The sequence below is a fragment of the Macaca mulatta genome, chromosome 5, assembly GCF_049350105.2.
Source record: "Macaca mulatta isolate MMU2019108-1 chromosome 5, T2T-MMU8v2.0, whole genome shotgun sequence".
Taxonomy (NCBI): domain Eukaryota; kingdom Metazoa; phylum Chordata; class Mammalia; order Primates; family Cercopithecidae; genus Macaca; species Macaca mulatta.
The window spans coordinates 30,076,729-30,092,920 of NC_133410.1; the positions used below are offsets into that span (position 1 = coordinate 30,076,729).

A 16,192-nucleotide genomic window follows, 5' to 3' on the forward strand; every position below is an offset into this window, starting at 1 on the left:
TTCCATGATATCAACATTTTTTAGCTTCTACATGTGAGTGAGAGCATGCGGTGTTTAACTTTCTATTCCTGGTTTACTTGACACTTAAGATTCCAGCTTTATTTTTTTGAGTTACCCTTCTATGTTGTTTTGGTTATTTATAAACTCTGCTATTTATAAAATCATTTTGTGTTGCTTATTACATCTTGATAAATTATCAGTGTTTTTCTGTGTTTTGTGTGTATATATTTACTTTTTATAGTTTCTCATAAGTATACTTTTCATTACTTTTAATCTCTCCCAGTGCAGTGCTAATTTATTATCCCATAATAATCTACCCTTCTGGAAGCCAAAGGAAGAATTTTCTGTACGTAAAAGTCTTAGTATATTAGCAAGTCATATGCAAAAAAAAAAATGTATTTCATGCTAGATGCAAGATCTGGCCACAAATTAAGAGCATGTGGATTCTCCTCCTTTTTGGTTTTTGGCTTATGAGATTCCCACATTTGCTTCTTCCAAAGACAAAATTCTGATCCCAAAATAATCACTGAGGAATATTTAAATGTACAAAAAATATAGGTTTAATTTTTTCAATTTTATTATACTGAAATACAGAGGTTTCAACTTTGAAGGGGGATGCAAACTTTAAAATATTACTTGTAATATCAATTAATGTTTTAAGTTAAATACAAAATTATAGAAATTTATAGGATCACAAGCAATGGTGCAAAAAGTATATGTTCAATAATATCAGTTTAAAATTAAGTTTGCTACTTTGAGTTGCTTCTTTTAAATCAGAGGGCCTACATGCTACATATGCCTTCAGAATTCTTTGATGTTAATCTCTTATGATAACCAATTAGTTTCCAAATTTCTCAACTCAAGGGCTGACTAATACTATTGCCTAAGCATTAGGTGGGTCATGTTATTTTAACTAGATATGATGGCTAATTGTAACAGGGTGTCAAAGACCAGAGGAGTTGAAAACTGGGAAATTTAGAGACACCCTGTCTAAACAGGATTAAGGCTAAACAAAAGGATTATTGTTTTCCAAACCCCAGTGATACTTGTGATAGCTGCTTTCTCAACCATTGGGATTAAAGGTTAGATTTACATTTAGAAACAAGAATGCAAGCATGTATTCATGAATAGCCCTGTCTTTAGAGAAAAATTCTTCAATGTCCTAGCCCTTCTGTGTCTAAGACACTAAGAAAGATATTTGTGTAGGAAGTTACACACAGGAAAATTCTCTCCTACATTTCATTTTTTTACATTACTTCTTTTCTTCATAAAATATACATCTATTTTTGCAAGTTTATCTTCACTGTGTATTAAAGCTTTTCTAAATAAACAGTTTAAGAGATACATTTTTATATACTATTTGCATTTAAATATAAACATACAAAGTTAATTATTTCTTTTAAAATAAATTCTAAGAGAAAAAATTGTATCAGTGTTTGTTTCGCAGTGGCATTATTGCATAGGTTATTAAAACAACTAATCTTTATTAAAATTCAAATAATTTACTGCCATCAACTCTTCAGTATACATTTTACTTCATTTTGGTAAAATTCTGTGTATTTATACTTCTTGAAAATATAGATAGTTCAGATTAAACCATGTGTACAAAAATATAATTAAAACAGGAACATTTTTAAAACTTTTATTAGTTTGACTTCCTCCAGTATACATAGATTCTGTTAAATTTATTTATTTTTATTAAGTTAATAAGTTGAAGTTGTTTTCACATCAAAATTACCTATCCTTAGAAGGAGGTGAAAAGCAAGGTGCATTGTAAGACAGTTACATAACAGCTGGGTAGAGACAGAATGAGATGATAATCCTACTGTATGTTAGAAAGAAAATACGTATCTATTTGGTATTAGGGTCATCTTACGTTTTTTCTGTTGTAAAAAAAAAGTTATGCCCATATATGAAGGTCCTGCCTAGTTAAAAAATGAGGATAGGATGGTGGTTCATTTTCTAGCAGTCAACTGGGTCCCTGGATTTGGAGAATTACAGTTGTAAGACTGTTCACATTGACACATTTCAAAATACTAATTTGTTTAGATTGTCTTTGAAATTTATATAGTTTTTTTTTTTCTTTTTTAAAGAAAGCAAACAAGCTCAGGGTTTTTGGAAATTGCTTTATTGGCGAGGTCTATGGATGGACACCATTGTGTAGGGGCTGCTGATTTTCCCTTTACATATTTCCCCATCTCCCTTCCCCAGGTGTTGCTGCCATCACTACCTTTCCCTTCCTCCCCTTTCCTCATGGCAAGACGCATGGAAGAAGAGTGCTGTTAAGGCCTCTCCATTAATCAACAGGTATGGTGGTTGTCATGAAACAGTGTAGCTGCCCCTCTTCTGCATTCTCCATTAATAGTCTGTCTCTTACATTTACAAGATGTACTCATCCACTACACAGAGCCTTCCATATGGAAAAATTGTTCAACTTGAGTTTGTATATTTCACCATGTAATGCATTACCTAAATCCCTACACAGTGGTAGATTTTTCTAAATGTATAGAGTTTAGAAGAATTAATGATATTATTCTCAGGGAAAGTTGCTATGCAGTTTCCTAAACAAAATGTCTATAAAAGAAATGGACCTTGTATGTATGAATATGCCACTTTCAACATTCCACAAATAATCGTTACATAACATATCTTTGAAAGTATAAAACAGGAATATTTCTGTGAATTTTATTTCAAAATTTAATAGCATTTGCATCTTCAAAAGCATTGCACAAAATTTTATGCACATAATTATAATACTCATCTGGTTATAGAAAATTAGGTATAAGCTAGTTCAAATAAATCTAAATACCCTACAAAGCTTTGCCATTCAGATGTGAAAGCTGAATGCATGCTAATTACTTTCTGCAACTTTCTTTTGTCAACTCAGCTGGTGGCATTTGAGGGAGACAGAGGGGACTGTTTGTTCAGTCCAAGATATCCTTCATTCAGGGTGCTATATTTTGAAAGGAGCTAGGCCCTCAGGGCTCAAACTCCAGCAGAGTCATAACCTATAAAACATGAATACTCAGTCATCACCAGGAAGCACCTGCCTTCTTGATTTCTTTTTTAACTAGTGAAACGAGTCCTCCCAGCTCCTGCAGGGGCTTGTTTTGATGTATCAGGCTTTGCATTACAGTCTTGTGACTCTCTCAGGTTCTTTGAGACACATGACTAAAATGCTACCTTTGGGCTAGGAAGATTCTTGGCAGATGATTTGGAAAAATAGTGTGTGTATGGGTGTGCACGGGTACAGCAGCATTATTTGTAGTATTCTTTAAAACTGTAGCATAATTAAGACTTGTCTGTGTACACAAACAAAGCAAACCATTTCAATTTACATGCATGTTCACTGAAAGTTAAAAGATCATATTCCATTTTTTCCACTGTATTTGAATGCATTGGAATACTGGAGAAATTGAAAAGGGAATGGATGTTAGTCTGGACCATTAATCTTCAGTTAGAAATGTATGGCTTTCTGTTAGATAAAGCTCTGATCATTAAGTATCTTTCATGATCTCACTTCTACTCACATTTCTTGCCTTTATATTATGTTTTAACCTTGAGTGCACACTGCATTTTGTGCTCTGCATCTTTCCCAGAGGGTGCAATCTTTCATGTCCACAGGACTTAACACGGTTAGGTCTCTCCATCTGGAAGGCACTTGACTCGTGGCTGTTTGGAAAATTCACACACAAAAAATAATAACAGCAACCATGTACTGAGGATTTATTGTGTGTGGGCACAATGTTAATGAGTTTCACTTCCATTTTCTTAATTCATCCACACAAAGAAACAATGAGTTAGAAATTATTATTCATTTTATGTAATAGGCAAGAAAACTGAGAGGTGGCAAAGTCGAGAGGGGCCAAGATCACTCAGGATTGACTCAAGTGGGACATGCCTTATACAACTTCTCCTCATTTCTCCCCAGGAAAGCAGTACTCTCGTTCATGCTCAACTCTTGAGTTACTAGAGGGCAATGACTCCACCTTATCTTTTATGAGCTCTTCGATGTCCACAGTACGTGTTACTCACTAAATGTTGATTAAATGAATGAATGTTTACAAAACAGCCTTTTTTCTTCTTCTCCTGAACATGGGCCCTTCCCCTCACCCATACTTCTCTCTATTCTGTTTTTATTCCCTACTTAGCTTGTTGTTCTCGGCCATTATTAGCTTCATAGGTTACTCAATATATTTTCTATAAGAAATAATTCACATTTTCCCGCAGATTTAGGACCTGTAACTATAAACTGAATCAATATAAAATAATTGCATCCCCAGAAAAAGAAATTGATAATTCAAATCCTGTAACATTTATCAAATCTAATGGCAGGAAAGGAAGCGCAGAAACACTTATAACTCACACAGAAAGAAGAAAATTTAACCAAAGTTTTGTAAGATTTGAGGAAAGGAAATTATGAAAAGTATACATGAGATTATAGGAAAATAAAGGGGCTAGGCTTGAATGGGAAAACAGTTGTATCAGTTTACCACAAAAGGAAAACAGTGGATAAGTAAAAAAACAGATAGGAAAAGAGGCCAAATTAAGGAGAAAAGAAAAAAAATCTTTGAGAAAAAAGAAGCAAAACAATTTTGGAAAAGTGAATTAAAGAGGTAATGAAGGAAACATGTCATTAAAAACCACAGACACTGAAAGGACTTTAAAAGAATATGAAATAAAATTGGGAGGGAAAAAAATCAATGCAGGTAGAGAAAAAGAAGTTTATTTATGTGTTTGTGTTTCCTTATTCTTAGAAAACCCTTTGATGTAAAATGACTAGAAAGAAAAAGTGTAAGTTAAGATGCATTGATTTGTGCACACAGTATGTTTTTAGGACTTTTTCTGTGACAACAGTTTTTTTGAGACCAAGATACGGGTTTAAGCATTAATTTGGAGCTATGCATTTAGAACTAAAATAGTTGTGCCTAGAGAATACGGTTGAGACAGGGCTTGCTGGGAAATTAGGATTCAAGTCCAAATACTCCTCTCCACCACATTCTCTACCAAGATACTCATAACACTAATTAATCTGTTAGTTTTTACACATAAAAATATCATCTTACATCTATTTTTCTTTATGTAGAGTGCCTAAAGCATAGAATAAATGTTTGCTGAATTAGTCATGAAATGTTAAGAGTGGGTAGAGATTAATGGTCAACAAATCCTGTCTTAGATTGTGCATGCATGCATCCCTTAACACCATTTATAAGACTTGCTTATCTCCACTTGAATAATTCTAGGGACACAAAGTCTAGAGGTTGCTCCTATTTTGGGACATCTTTAATTTTCCAGCTTTTTCTAGCATCCTGTAACTTGAATCCAGTTATCCCAGTTTTCCCATTTGGAAGCACAAAATAATTTCTATTTTTTAAAAAATGAAAAAATAGACAGACAGACACTATGTCATAATGTCTAGATATCTAATGTCTCTCTATTTTCTTTTTTGGTTTATAGCCCCAGTCTTTCTAATTTTTCTATGTTACTTGATTGCAACTCTTTTTAGTATTCTGGTTATTTTCATTTTCTCATTTGGTGAAAAATGGTCTTGCCTAAAACAAGAAATTCAGCATGTGCTTCCACAGTTTATGTTGTTATATTTAGTCAGCTTGAAGAAACTAGCAATTTCATTTGAACACCTTCAAAGAAAAAAAAAAGAAGAGGTACAGTTTAAAGCTGTATATGGCTTTGACATTAATTTGTTAAAGGTATGGTTTGTACAGGATACAGTATACAAATAAACACGAGTATATATAAAACAATTAATTTTAAAAATAGCATTTGAAGAAAGATTTTCAGTCTTTACTTTTCACTTTGTAATTTAATACATATTTCAGTTTGTGTTAGGTGCCTGAGGTGAATCTTTGTCTAAGAAGTCCATTCATCATTCTAACAAATTTCACACTACAAAATATAATGTCCTTAAGTGGATAATAACATCAGTGGCAGTAAAAGACAAGCAAAACAAAACAAAACAAAAATTATTTTTCATTGCAAATAATTGACTTGATTGACTGATAATATGGTCTCACATATAACAATGTATTGTTACATGGAGGGCAAAATAAGATTAAAAGATGTGTAAAGCAAGAGCTGTCAGATCTGTGCTTTCCCTAATAGAATTTATTGCAAAGTAAATTCTTCATTTATGGGAACTCTTACAAATGCCAAATTGCTGTCAATATCCCTTGGTGCGGCCTATTTATGAGTAGATTATGGCACACTCTGCAAGGGCCTGCACATCTGATTTTCAGTGAGTGTCTATGCAGAATATATGGCTTTTTCCAGAACTAGGAAATTTAATTAATTTTCTGGCAGAGAACACTTTTTATGCCACGTCCCTTTTTGCTGACCCTACCCAAGACTTCCATTTTCAAATGTGCTTCATATATTATGAACCTATATAATCTTAATGAAAGTCTTCCATATGGTAATTATATTGTTTGACTTTGTACAGTATTCTCAAGAGCTCCAGTGCTGACATAAATTTTTTCTCTATGGTACTGAACGTTTCTTTGTACATTGTATGAATATATGCACCTCCCTCTGCTTTTTGACATTCAGTTCCCAAAGCAATACCCTTTAGGTATTTGATTATCTATATGATTCTTAGGCCATATTCTTAAAACAACAGGAAACCTATATCTGCTTTGCTATCACTGCTATTGAAGGGGTATGCCATGTGCAACATGACCATTTAGATACTTTTTACTCTGTCTTTTAGTATCATAGAAAGATGGGAGTGAAAAGCAGGACCTAGGGATTAATCACTTAACCTCTCAAGACCTCATTAATATCATTAAAACGAGGGATTTGGACTAACTCATTTTTAAAGTGAATTCCAACTTTCTACAGAATATGGAAGACTAGGAATTTTATAAATTGAGATTCTGTTCTAGGTTTGCCAAGAAACTATATTTAACTTCCCTGGAGCATGGTTTCCTCAGCTGCAAAATAAGGAGACTGAGCTAAATCACGGATGTAATCTTTAGTGATAACATGTGTTGACTTATTTTTCTTTCTGAAGCTATCTCTTGAGAAGGATTCTGAGAGGTTGCTTTGACTGAGTGGCATGGAGTGCTGTGATCATGTGATCCATTACCTCTGTGTCACAAACTTGCATCATAAATTCTGAGAATGTTTCTCATTCAAAAAGAAAAATTTTGATGATTATTGTAATTTTTAAATTTCTATGTTTGTTCTTGTTTGAGGTATATACAGATGATTCTTGTGCTTAAAAATATGTGAATCCAGGAAACTGTTTGGTGCTCTTAAGGAAGACAGGTTGAGGAGGGGACAGCCACTCTAGATATGTGAAATACTTTAACTCAGAAGAGAGATGAGGGATTCAACTCATAGTTTGTGATTCCTAGCAGCAGACTGAAAGCCAGTTGGATAACATGAGGAAAAATCTGACTCCACATAAGGATAAAATGTTATTACTATAGAAAATGCTCAATAAAGGTTAATACATAGAATAGTCTATGTTGTGAAATCTGCATCATTAAAGATGTTAAAATTTAGATTGCTTGACAATTTCTCAAGGCCACTATTTTTATTTTATTTATTTATTTATTTATGTATTTATTTATTGAGACAAAGTCTCAGTCTCTGTCACCCAGGCTGGAGTGCAGTGGGCAGTGGTGCAATCTCAGCTCACTGCAACCTCTGCCTCCCGGGTTCAATGGATTCTCCTGCCTCAGCTTCTCGAGTAGCTGGGATTGCAGGTGCACACCACCATACCCGGCTAATTTTTATATTTTTAGTGGAAAAGGGGTTTCATCATGTTGACCAGGCTGGTCTCAAACTCCTATCTCAAGTGATCCTCCCACGCCGGCCTCTGGAAGTCCTGGGATTACAGGCATAAGCTACCGTGCTCGGCCAAGGCCATTGTTAAAGGACCTCATAAGATAGCAAGTTAGATAAAATGAGTTCCAATGCTAATAGTCTATAGTTCCATAATAACTGTCAGACATAATAATATCAATAATTTTGTACTTGGCTTTGGTGATAAAATTATCAAAGATTTTATTGGAATTGATGTTTTAGAATTTTGACATAAGTCATCTACTTGTTAGCCAATGCTGTAGTGTTCTAGTAAAGTGCTTTATCTTGTCAAAGATGCCTTTTTGAAGGAAAAGTTACTAATTCTCATTTGTGGAATTCACTTTTTCTGTTTTCTATAGACTACACTCTGTATCTTCATTTTGAATGTTACTTCTTTATTGAAGTATAACTGACTATAATAAAAGTTAAAATAAAGATCATAATTTATTTTCAACTTATTAAGATATAGAACATAAAGCATTCACATAGAATCATAAAGTATTTTACCTGGAAGAGATTATGAAAATTTCATTTTGAAATCTCATTGTCTTTTTCAAGGTCACTTAGTTAGTGAGACACTTGTGATCCAGATTTTCTGAATCTCAGTTCAGAGTAATCAAATTTACGGTAGTAGTAGCTTGCTGAAAAGTACAGATCTCGGTGAGTTGAGGCTTTCTTTTGCTTTCTTGGATCCACTACTTGTCTTGAATCAGCGGGATGAAACAGGAAAACAAACAAACAATTTTGTATAGAAGAAACAGAAAAACACTAGGTAGCATAGCCTGCTGAGTTCCTGGAGGAACATGGAGGCTGGCATCCCTTTGTGAAGCTTGACATTACAAATATTCTTTGTAATCTACTAACACCTCTTGCCAGAAGTAAAAACAGTAAAAACAAATATATATTCCAATTTAAAATCAGGAGCTGCGTAATATGAGCTTATCACTACCGTCTTATGGCTCTGGTCACCAGAGTTTAGCACCACTAGGGTTTATAACAAATGAAACAGAGTAAATTACCAAAGATGTCCAATCATAAACGTTAACCAGACTCAACTATCATTATTTAAGCTTGCCTGTCCACTCTAATCAGGATAACAGACATCAATTAAATAAAAATAATTGTAAACACAAGCACATTAGCTGATTGTAATGGAATATTCATTATTTGACAGGGGAAATTACACCAGTAGGATATATTGCTCAGGATTTTACTTCTTTGTGGTCTTAGCTGAGTATAACAGCAACATAAGCCCGTGTGTTCAAGTAATGAAGAAAATGCAGGAAAATATTTTAAAAACAACCAGGAAATGTGGATCTAATTTTGAAATTGTGACACTTTCGTGAGGATAAGCTTGGCCGAAATGCAAAAGTTTTACTGATCTCTCTGTATATTTATAATAGGAACAAAAGTTGGCATTGAGTGGGGCGATAGTTTTAAAAGATGTTTTGGATCATTTATTTTAAAGATTTGTTCCCCAATAAGGTACCATATTATCAATACTTTTCTTCTTATTTCTGAACGAGTTCTCAAAAGGACACTGCATATTGTATGTCTTTAAATATATGAAATAGGCTTTACATTGTACAGGTCTTTTAGTATATATCCATAAGAAATTTTCTTCCAGGGGACTGAAGTTCTAATTTTATCATGAAAATCAATGGAAAAGTTACTTTCGCCTAACGCATTAATTTGCTTTACTGCTAACTCTGCTGGATCATATTAAATTAGTAGATAATTTCCAAATATTTTTGGCCTCAGTATGAGTGAGACAAGAGGCACTATTCAAAGCATTTGAATATGTTTTATGACACTTGAACTTAAGAAAATTGTCATTATGCTTCAAAGACCGAAAATATCTGCTAAACTGTGATAGATAGGGGTATTTATGGAAGAGAGGAAAGAGTGGAAAAGATAGATCAAAACCAGGCAGAACAAACTATATATACATGGAAAGAATCAGTGAGGAAGGAGGTTACAGTTTTTTAAAAAATACTCTTAACTTTTAGTTAATTAGCCAGATAGTTTGCTGGTGGAATGGAAACACAATAAATTAAGTGTACTGAAGGTGGAAAGACACCAAGGGCCCAACTGTAATGTCTAATATAGTTAACTGGGCAGATAAGCTCTTCTTTATATTTCCAGAATATATTTCGTGGATATGTGAGTGGCATGTCATCATAGCATTATATCAAATACTTATCAAGGAAACAATCTATTCTGGTCATTGATGTTGCCTTAAAGGTGTTATAAGGATATTATAATAGCAAAAGAAATATGTTCATGTATATTTAAATGACAATAACTTATGGAGATTCAAATAATAACTATAGAAAATAAAATATGTTTCAACTAATAAAATTATTAACAGTCCAATTTTAGTTTTTAGAGTAACAGTATCATAAGAAAGAAATCTTAATGTATTTTTGGCAAAACATTTTAAAGTTTTAATAACATTTTAACAAAATAAATTAATTTAATCTGGAAATTGAAGTAGTTTGCAACTGAAATACATGATTATGGGACATAAGGTAGCTTTTTGTTTCTTTTTAAGAATTTTGATATTTATCTAAATTAACCAAGAAAAGGTAAACAAGTCATTTCATAAATAAACTATTGCTATTATTGAAATAGTGACCAGAAGAGACTAAATCAAATTATCTTATTATCAATTTAAGATTAAATCTTTAAGAAAATAAAAAGTATTACGAACAAATAAAGCATAAAAGCATCTCACTTAGTAGATAATAACATACGTTTTAAGCATAGGTATATTTGCTAGCCCTTTGGTAGGGGTGGAGGAGCCAGATTATCTTTTCAATAGTGTGAGTCTCCAAGGACCACATTAGCAAAATTAGATGGTTCTGAAAGTTTAAGAAACTGTTGAATCATCTACAACTTGGTAGAGAAATCACTAGATTTTCCAAAGATGTTATAATTCAAGTGTGCCAGTGATGCTTTAATATATGTTTGCTTTTACCTGCAATCGTATTTATGAGATTCACTAATGAGAATGACTGTTTTTGAAATTTGCTCATAAATTGAGAGGCACTAAGAGGAACATTTTAGCAACTGGAAAGTCTTTTTTTAAGCCAAAGATTTATTGTAAATAACTGCAAAATTTCAGAGTGGTTTGCTCTAAGGAAATGTGTGATTTACACAGTACCATTAGCAATTAAAGTTATGAACTATTTTCCGGGGTCTCACAAAGTCCAAATATCGGATATATATATTATCTTGTCTTGTTGGATAAAGTATATCTTTTTAGAAAAAAAGTGCAACTAAAAAGTATAACTTCTTATCACTGAGCATTCTGGAAAAAGTAAAACATGAACTATTATTATTACATGTTATAGATTTTACTTTGACATGACTATAGTTTGTACAAAAGTGTGTTTCCTGCAGTTGCATGAATATAATATTAATAAGTAAAATGTATAGACTTTTTTTTTTTTTTTTTTTTTGGGACAGAGTCTTGCTCTGTCGCCCAGGCTGGAGTGCAGTGGCCGGATCTCAGCTCACTGCAAGCTCTGCCTCCCAGGTTTACGCCATTCTCCTGCCTCAGCCTCCCGTGTAGCTGGGACTACAGGCGCCCGCCACCTCGCCCGGCTAGTTTTTTGTATTTTTTAGTAGAGACGGGGTTTCACCGTGTTAGCCAGGATGGTCTCGATCTCCTGACCTTGTGATCCGCCCGTCTCGGCCTCCCAAAGTGCTGGGATTACAGGTTTGAGCCACCGCGCCCGGCCAGACTGTTTTTTCCTTCCAGAATCCTGATGGCTTTAAATCAGTTTTAAAGTGCCATGTTAGTCCCTATGACGATGGCATCTAAGGATTTAGTTTATAAAATAAAGTAATAAAACTTAGATACTTAAACTACAAATGAAGTTGCCTTTTATCTTAGCTTACATTACTATAAATGTGTGCCTTCATCTATTTTGGTAGGTAGTTGTTATTTATTTGTTTCTTCCACTTTGAATTAATAACTGAGAGCTTCCAATTTATTTAGCACAAGTCCTAAATGAAAGAGGATATATACTTAATCAATGAGTAAGCGTCTGGGATGGCCAAGCGCTTACACTGGATTGCCATTTATTAAATTTTGATAGTCTAACCACTCTGTATTCTATTTTCTCACCTGTGAAATTGTAACATAGTAACATATGTTAGGTTCCCAATAGTTCATGCAGAAATTATACAGATAGTTAGAAAAAGAGGGAAGGAGGGAAGGAAGGAAGGAAGGAAGGAAGGAAGGAAGGAAGGAAGGGAGGGAGGGAGGGAGGGAGGGAGGGAGGGAGGGAGGGAGGGAGGGAGGGAGGAAGAAAAATATTTCCTACTGATTTATAAAAGAATCAGTCCCCCAATGCAATTTGGAGATGCTACATCCAAGTAGGAAGCATGGATAATGGATGCAATAGAATATTTTGCCATTAAAATAGGATTCTCTCTATAGGTAGGCTTCGAGAAATGCTTTTGGGAATGAATTCAAAAATGAGAATTGGCTGTGGCTGGGTCATGTAAGGAAGCACTGCGATGCAGACATACCAGTAAACCAGATAGTTTATGAATGAGCAAAATGCTATCCTGTTTTGTCACTTCCTTCTGCTTATTGAGGGTGGAACTCCTTTGGCATAGCCATGTTTTTAGAATAATCATCTAGAGAACTCTTACACAATAGTCACAATGGTCATGGGAAAGATCTGGGGAAGAAATTATAGGACATGTTTTATGCTGTTAGAGGAACAATCACAGTGTAAATATCAGATTAAAAATTAAGTGAGAGCTATTAATTCTAAAATGTTAGTTAACCAAAATATTATTTATCTTCTTTTGAGTCTTATTTTCTGTTTCAGGATTTTCCTGGGTATTACAGATGCAAATCAATTCTGGCTGTTAGAAGGCCTTTTCCATTTCTCATGTGAACCTCAGTTTCATTCACCTGATTGTATGCAATATGAAATGAGAAAATAACAGTAGGACTATAAATGAGACCAAAAATAAATCTACTGAGTCGAGGAAATGTGAAATAAAATTTAGTTTTAAGATGTTTTATGTTTCAATCTGAGTAAACTTTGTTAGCTCTCTCTCTGTGAATATAGAATGTAAAACATTGGAGTTGATTTCATTAAAGAGTCTAGGTGAGTAAAATATGTGAATTATGAAGAAAAGACATAGTTGTTATTTGACCTTGAAATGAAGATATGTGGATTTATAGATATTTAAGAGACTATTTTCTCTCTCAACCGATCCTCTCTTGCCAAATGAATAGAGTCACTTATCATTTCTTTTATGGGAACTTGTATAAAGTGCTTACTATATTCTTAACTTTTTTAAAGTAATGAGTTTCATTCATATTATATCCTACAAAAATTTATTTAAAGTAACTTATAAAAATATATTATAAAACCTTGGCACCTAGTCATAGTTTGATTATAATCAAAACATATGTAAATCTATCAAAAGTGTAGCCCTCTTTTCCCTGACTTCTTATTTTTATTATTTAAAAAAATGTAGTATCGGTGGTTGCTTTCTACATATGATTATTGCCAATTGAGGTAGACTTTGTTTGCATAAAACTTTTCTGTGGGTCTACTGAGCTGGTACCACCTCATTGTTTTTACTGCCATCTTTAAGCTTCAATCAGAGTCAACTCATCTCACCTGTTGTAGCAAATATGGATAAGTCGCCTGCTGTTGTTTGGGTCAAACAGAACACGCCCATAGGGTGGTATTTGAAATTTTGTCTCAATAACTTTCAAGCATTTAATTTTACCAATGTTAGTCTCTCCCATTCATCTCTTACTTACAAAATAAATATTTTTTTCATTGTTGGTAATCTACCTCTCCCTTTTCTTAGTCAACACTTAAATTTATTTAATGCAGCTCTTTGGAACTTAATAACAAGAGCAACAGACTTCAGTTGAACAAATGCAGATTTATTTATGAATGACTTGAATTGCTCTTGAGGAAACACTGTTTGAATTGAATTCTTTCTTATCTGTGAAAGACCATCAAGGTTCTAAAAGAGAGATTTCTGCAGTTAAATACATGCTTAATAAGCAAATGACTCTCGAATTGATAGAAGTTCAGGAAATATGACAAAATGATGGCAAAACTCCTGCCATTGTAATTGAAGAGTTATTATAGAGCACATGCCAAGATGTATTGGCTAGACTTGTTCTAGCTGGACAGCTTATGTAATTATTTTCCTAAATTTCTAACCTTTAAATTATTTAAAGCCTATGTGTACTGTGTATGCACGCAGTAAAGTGTGTATGTATGTTTCTAATTGAAGTGGAAAGATGGTTAGTTAAAAGTGTAACTCTAGGATGGGCGCGGTGGCTTATGCTTATAATCCCAGCATTTTGGAAGACCGAAGTGGGAGGATTGCTGGAGCCCAGGAGTTTGAGACCATCCTGGACAGCATAGGGAGACTCCATCTCTACAAAAAGTTAAAAGTAGCAAGGTATGGTGGTGCTCTGTAATGGCAGCTATTGTGGAAGCTGAGGCAGGAAGATCACTTGAGCCTGGGAGGTTAAGACTGCAGTGAGCCATGATCACACCACTGCAGCCTGGGGGTCAGAATGAGACTCAGTCTAAAACAAAACAAAACAAAACAAAAAAAGCAGTAATTCTGTATAAGTGAAGTGTTGATACACTTGAGACTACAATAAGAGCCTCGACTTCGTATTAGTACTTATCTTGATAACTGTCCCTGTTGTTCTTTATTTCTGCTGAAGTGGCAGCGTCTCAACTGGGCTTTCACCAGGAAGCTAAGAAACCTGAGGACTAAGTCACATTGTCATCAGTGTTATTTGACAATCACAGGAAGTGTAGGAGGTAAAGTTCATTCCAGTTGCTGTTAGAGTGAGAAAGACAGAAGAGGTATGCCATTGATACACTATTGAAACCATCATATGAAACTCAAACCTTGGCTAATGGTAATTGTAATCAGGAAGATGTGATAAGGGCTGACTCACAGATTCCTCTGGCTTTTGGCCTAAATCTAATCAATCAAAAAGAAGACTTCTAAGTATAAAATAACATACCATATGTTGACTAACCTATGTTTTGAGGCTTAAAAGTCATTGAAGATTTTATAGTTCTTTCTATCTTTGGTAAGTTGTCTTCCTGAATTATACTATCGTCTCAGTGTCTGTATACATGCTTCCTTTCACTATTGGAGAGCCCAAAATTATGAAGTTTTCCAAGCTCTCCATGATTATTTAAGACCAACTATATATTTGCATCATTATAATATACTTTTATAAAAATTGTGGTAATTAATTTCATCTAACAATGAATAATACTACAGAATACCTCCTTTGTGCCTGACCCTGTGCTAGGTGCTAGATTGAATTTATAGAACTTAATCTGCTAGTTATATTTTTTCCTCATTTTTTTTCCTATTACAATGCAAATGGAGTGGCTGCATATTCCTGCATTTTTCATAGCTCATAGAGAGTAAGATGGTATAGGCTGTGCATTTTAGAATTTATGATATCTGCCAAATCTGAGTGGAATGCCAGAAAGAAGAAAAAGAGGAAACAGCACAACCAAGTGAACTACCCCTTTTTCTCATTTCCAAGATAATTTTTCAAGCCGAGGGAAATTTTGACGTGAGTTAAAGCCTTCCTCAACTTTAAGAACAAGGCTGAATTCAGAAGATCACTCTGAGACTGATGGCTCTTGGCAGTCTCAGAGGGGCCATATTTTTACATGGATGAACCATTCTGGGACAATTTCTACCATATATTAAACACAAGCATATTATCTTTCTATTTCAAACACATATGTCTTATCTTGCTCCCTTGATGTATCTTCAGTAAATACATATAATTTGGCTTTGTAAAAAAAAAAAAATTGCATTTTCTATTAGCATTAAATTGTCTTTATATTATCTTATTCCAATAATGACATACAGCTGAATCTACTCGGTGCTTCAGAGTTCATTTTCTTTGGGAAATGTCTTATTCACAGCTTTGGTTTGCCATAGGGGAAGTGACAGGGTATATTAAGCTTCCTCAGTGGTAGTAGTTTTATTTATTTGAGGACTTACTGAATTTTATTTTTTATATCTTTGCATATGAGGAGCACAAATGGAGTTCTTTTTTTTTTTTTCTTTACCTTCCTGAGTTGGGCAGAAATAGCAGCAGAAGAGGTGCAGTTTCAGAGCTTTGGACAACAGAAGTAGAAGTATTGGAAGTACCGGCACAAAACAGATGGAAATGAAATTGTTGTACATCCATTTCCATCATTCAGGCAATTCATGTACAAACTAGAAAGTCCTTTCTGTCAGATGAACTATTTAGGTGTTTTTTGTTTTTTTTTTTTTTTAATGCTGTTGACAATTTTGGTGAGTAGAGAGG

The 16,192-nt window shown here is 34.0% G+C and overlaps 1 protein-coding gene across 11 annotated transcripts in view; it reads left to right on the plus strand.

The window, feature by feature from the left end:
• Positions 1 to 16,192, plus strand: part of PCDH7 (protocadherin 7) — a 427,263-nt gene that overhangs the window by 226,566 nt on the left and 184,505 nt on the right. For 4 of the 11 annotated variants that reach the window (XM_078002608.1, XM_015138185.3, XM_078002609.1 and 1 more), the window contains one exon: positions 2,212 to 2,307. The exons of the other annotated variants lie outside the window; for them this stretch is intronic. In XM_078002608.1, the coding sequence (XP_077858734.1) occupies positions 2,212 to 2,300 (89 nt within the window). In that variant the 3' untranslated portion in view covers positions 2,301 to 2,307. The remainder of the gene's footprint in view (positions 1 to 2,211; positions 2,308 to 16,192) is intronic. 11 annotated transcript variants of the gene reach the window in all.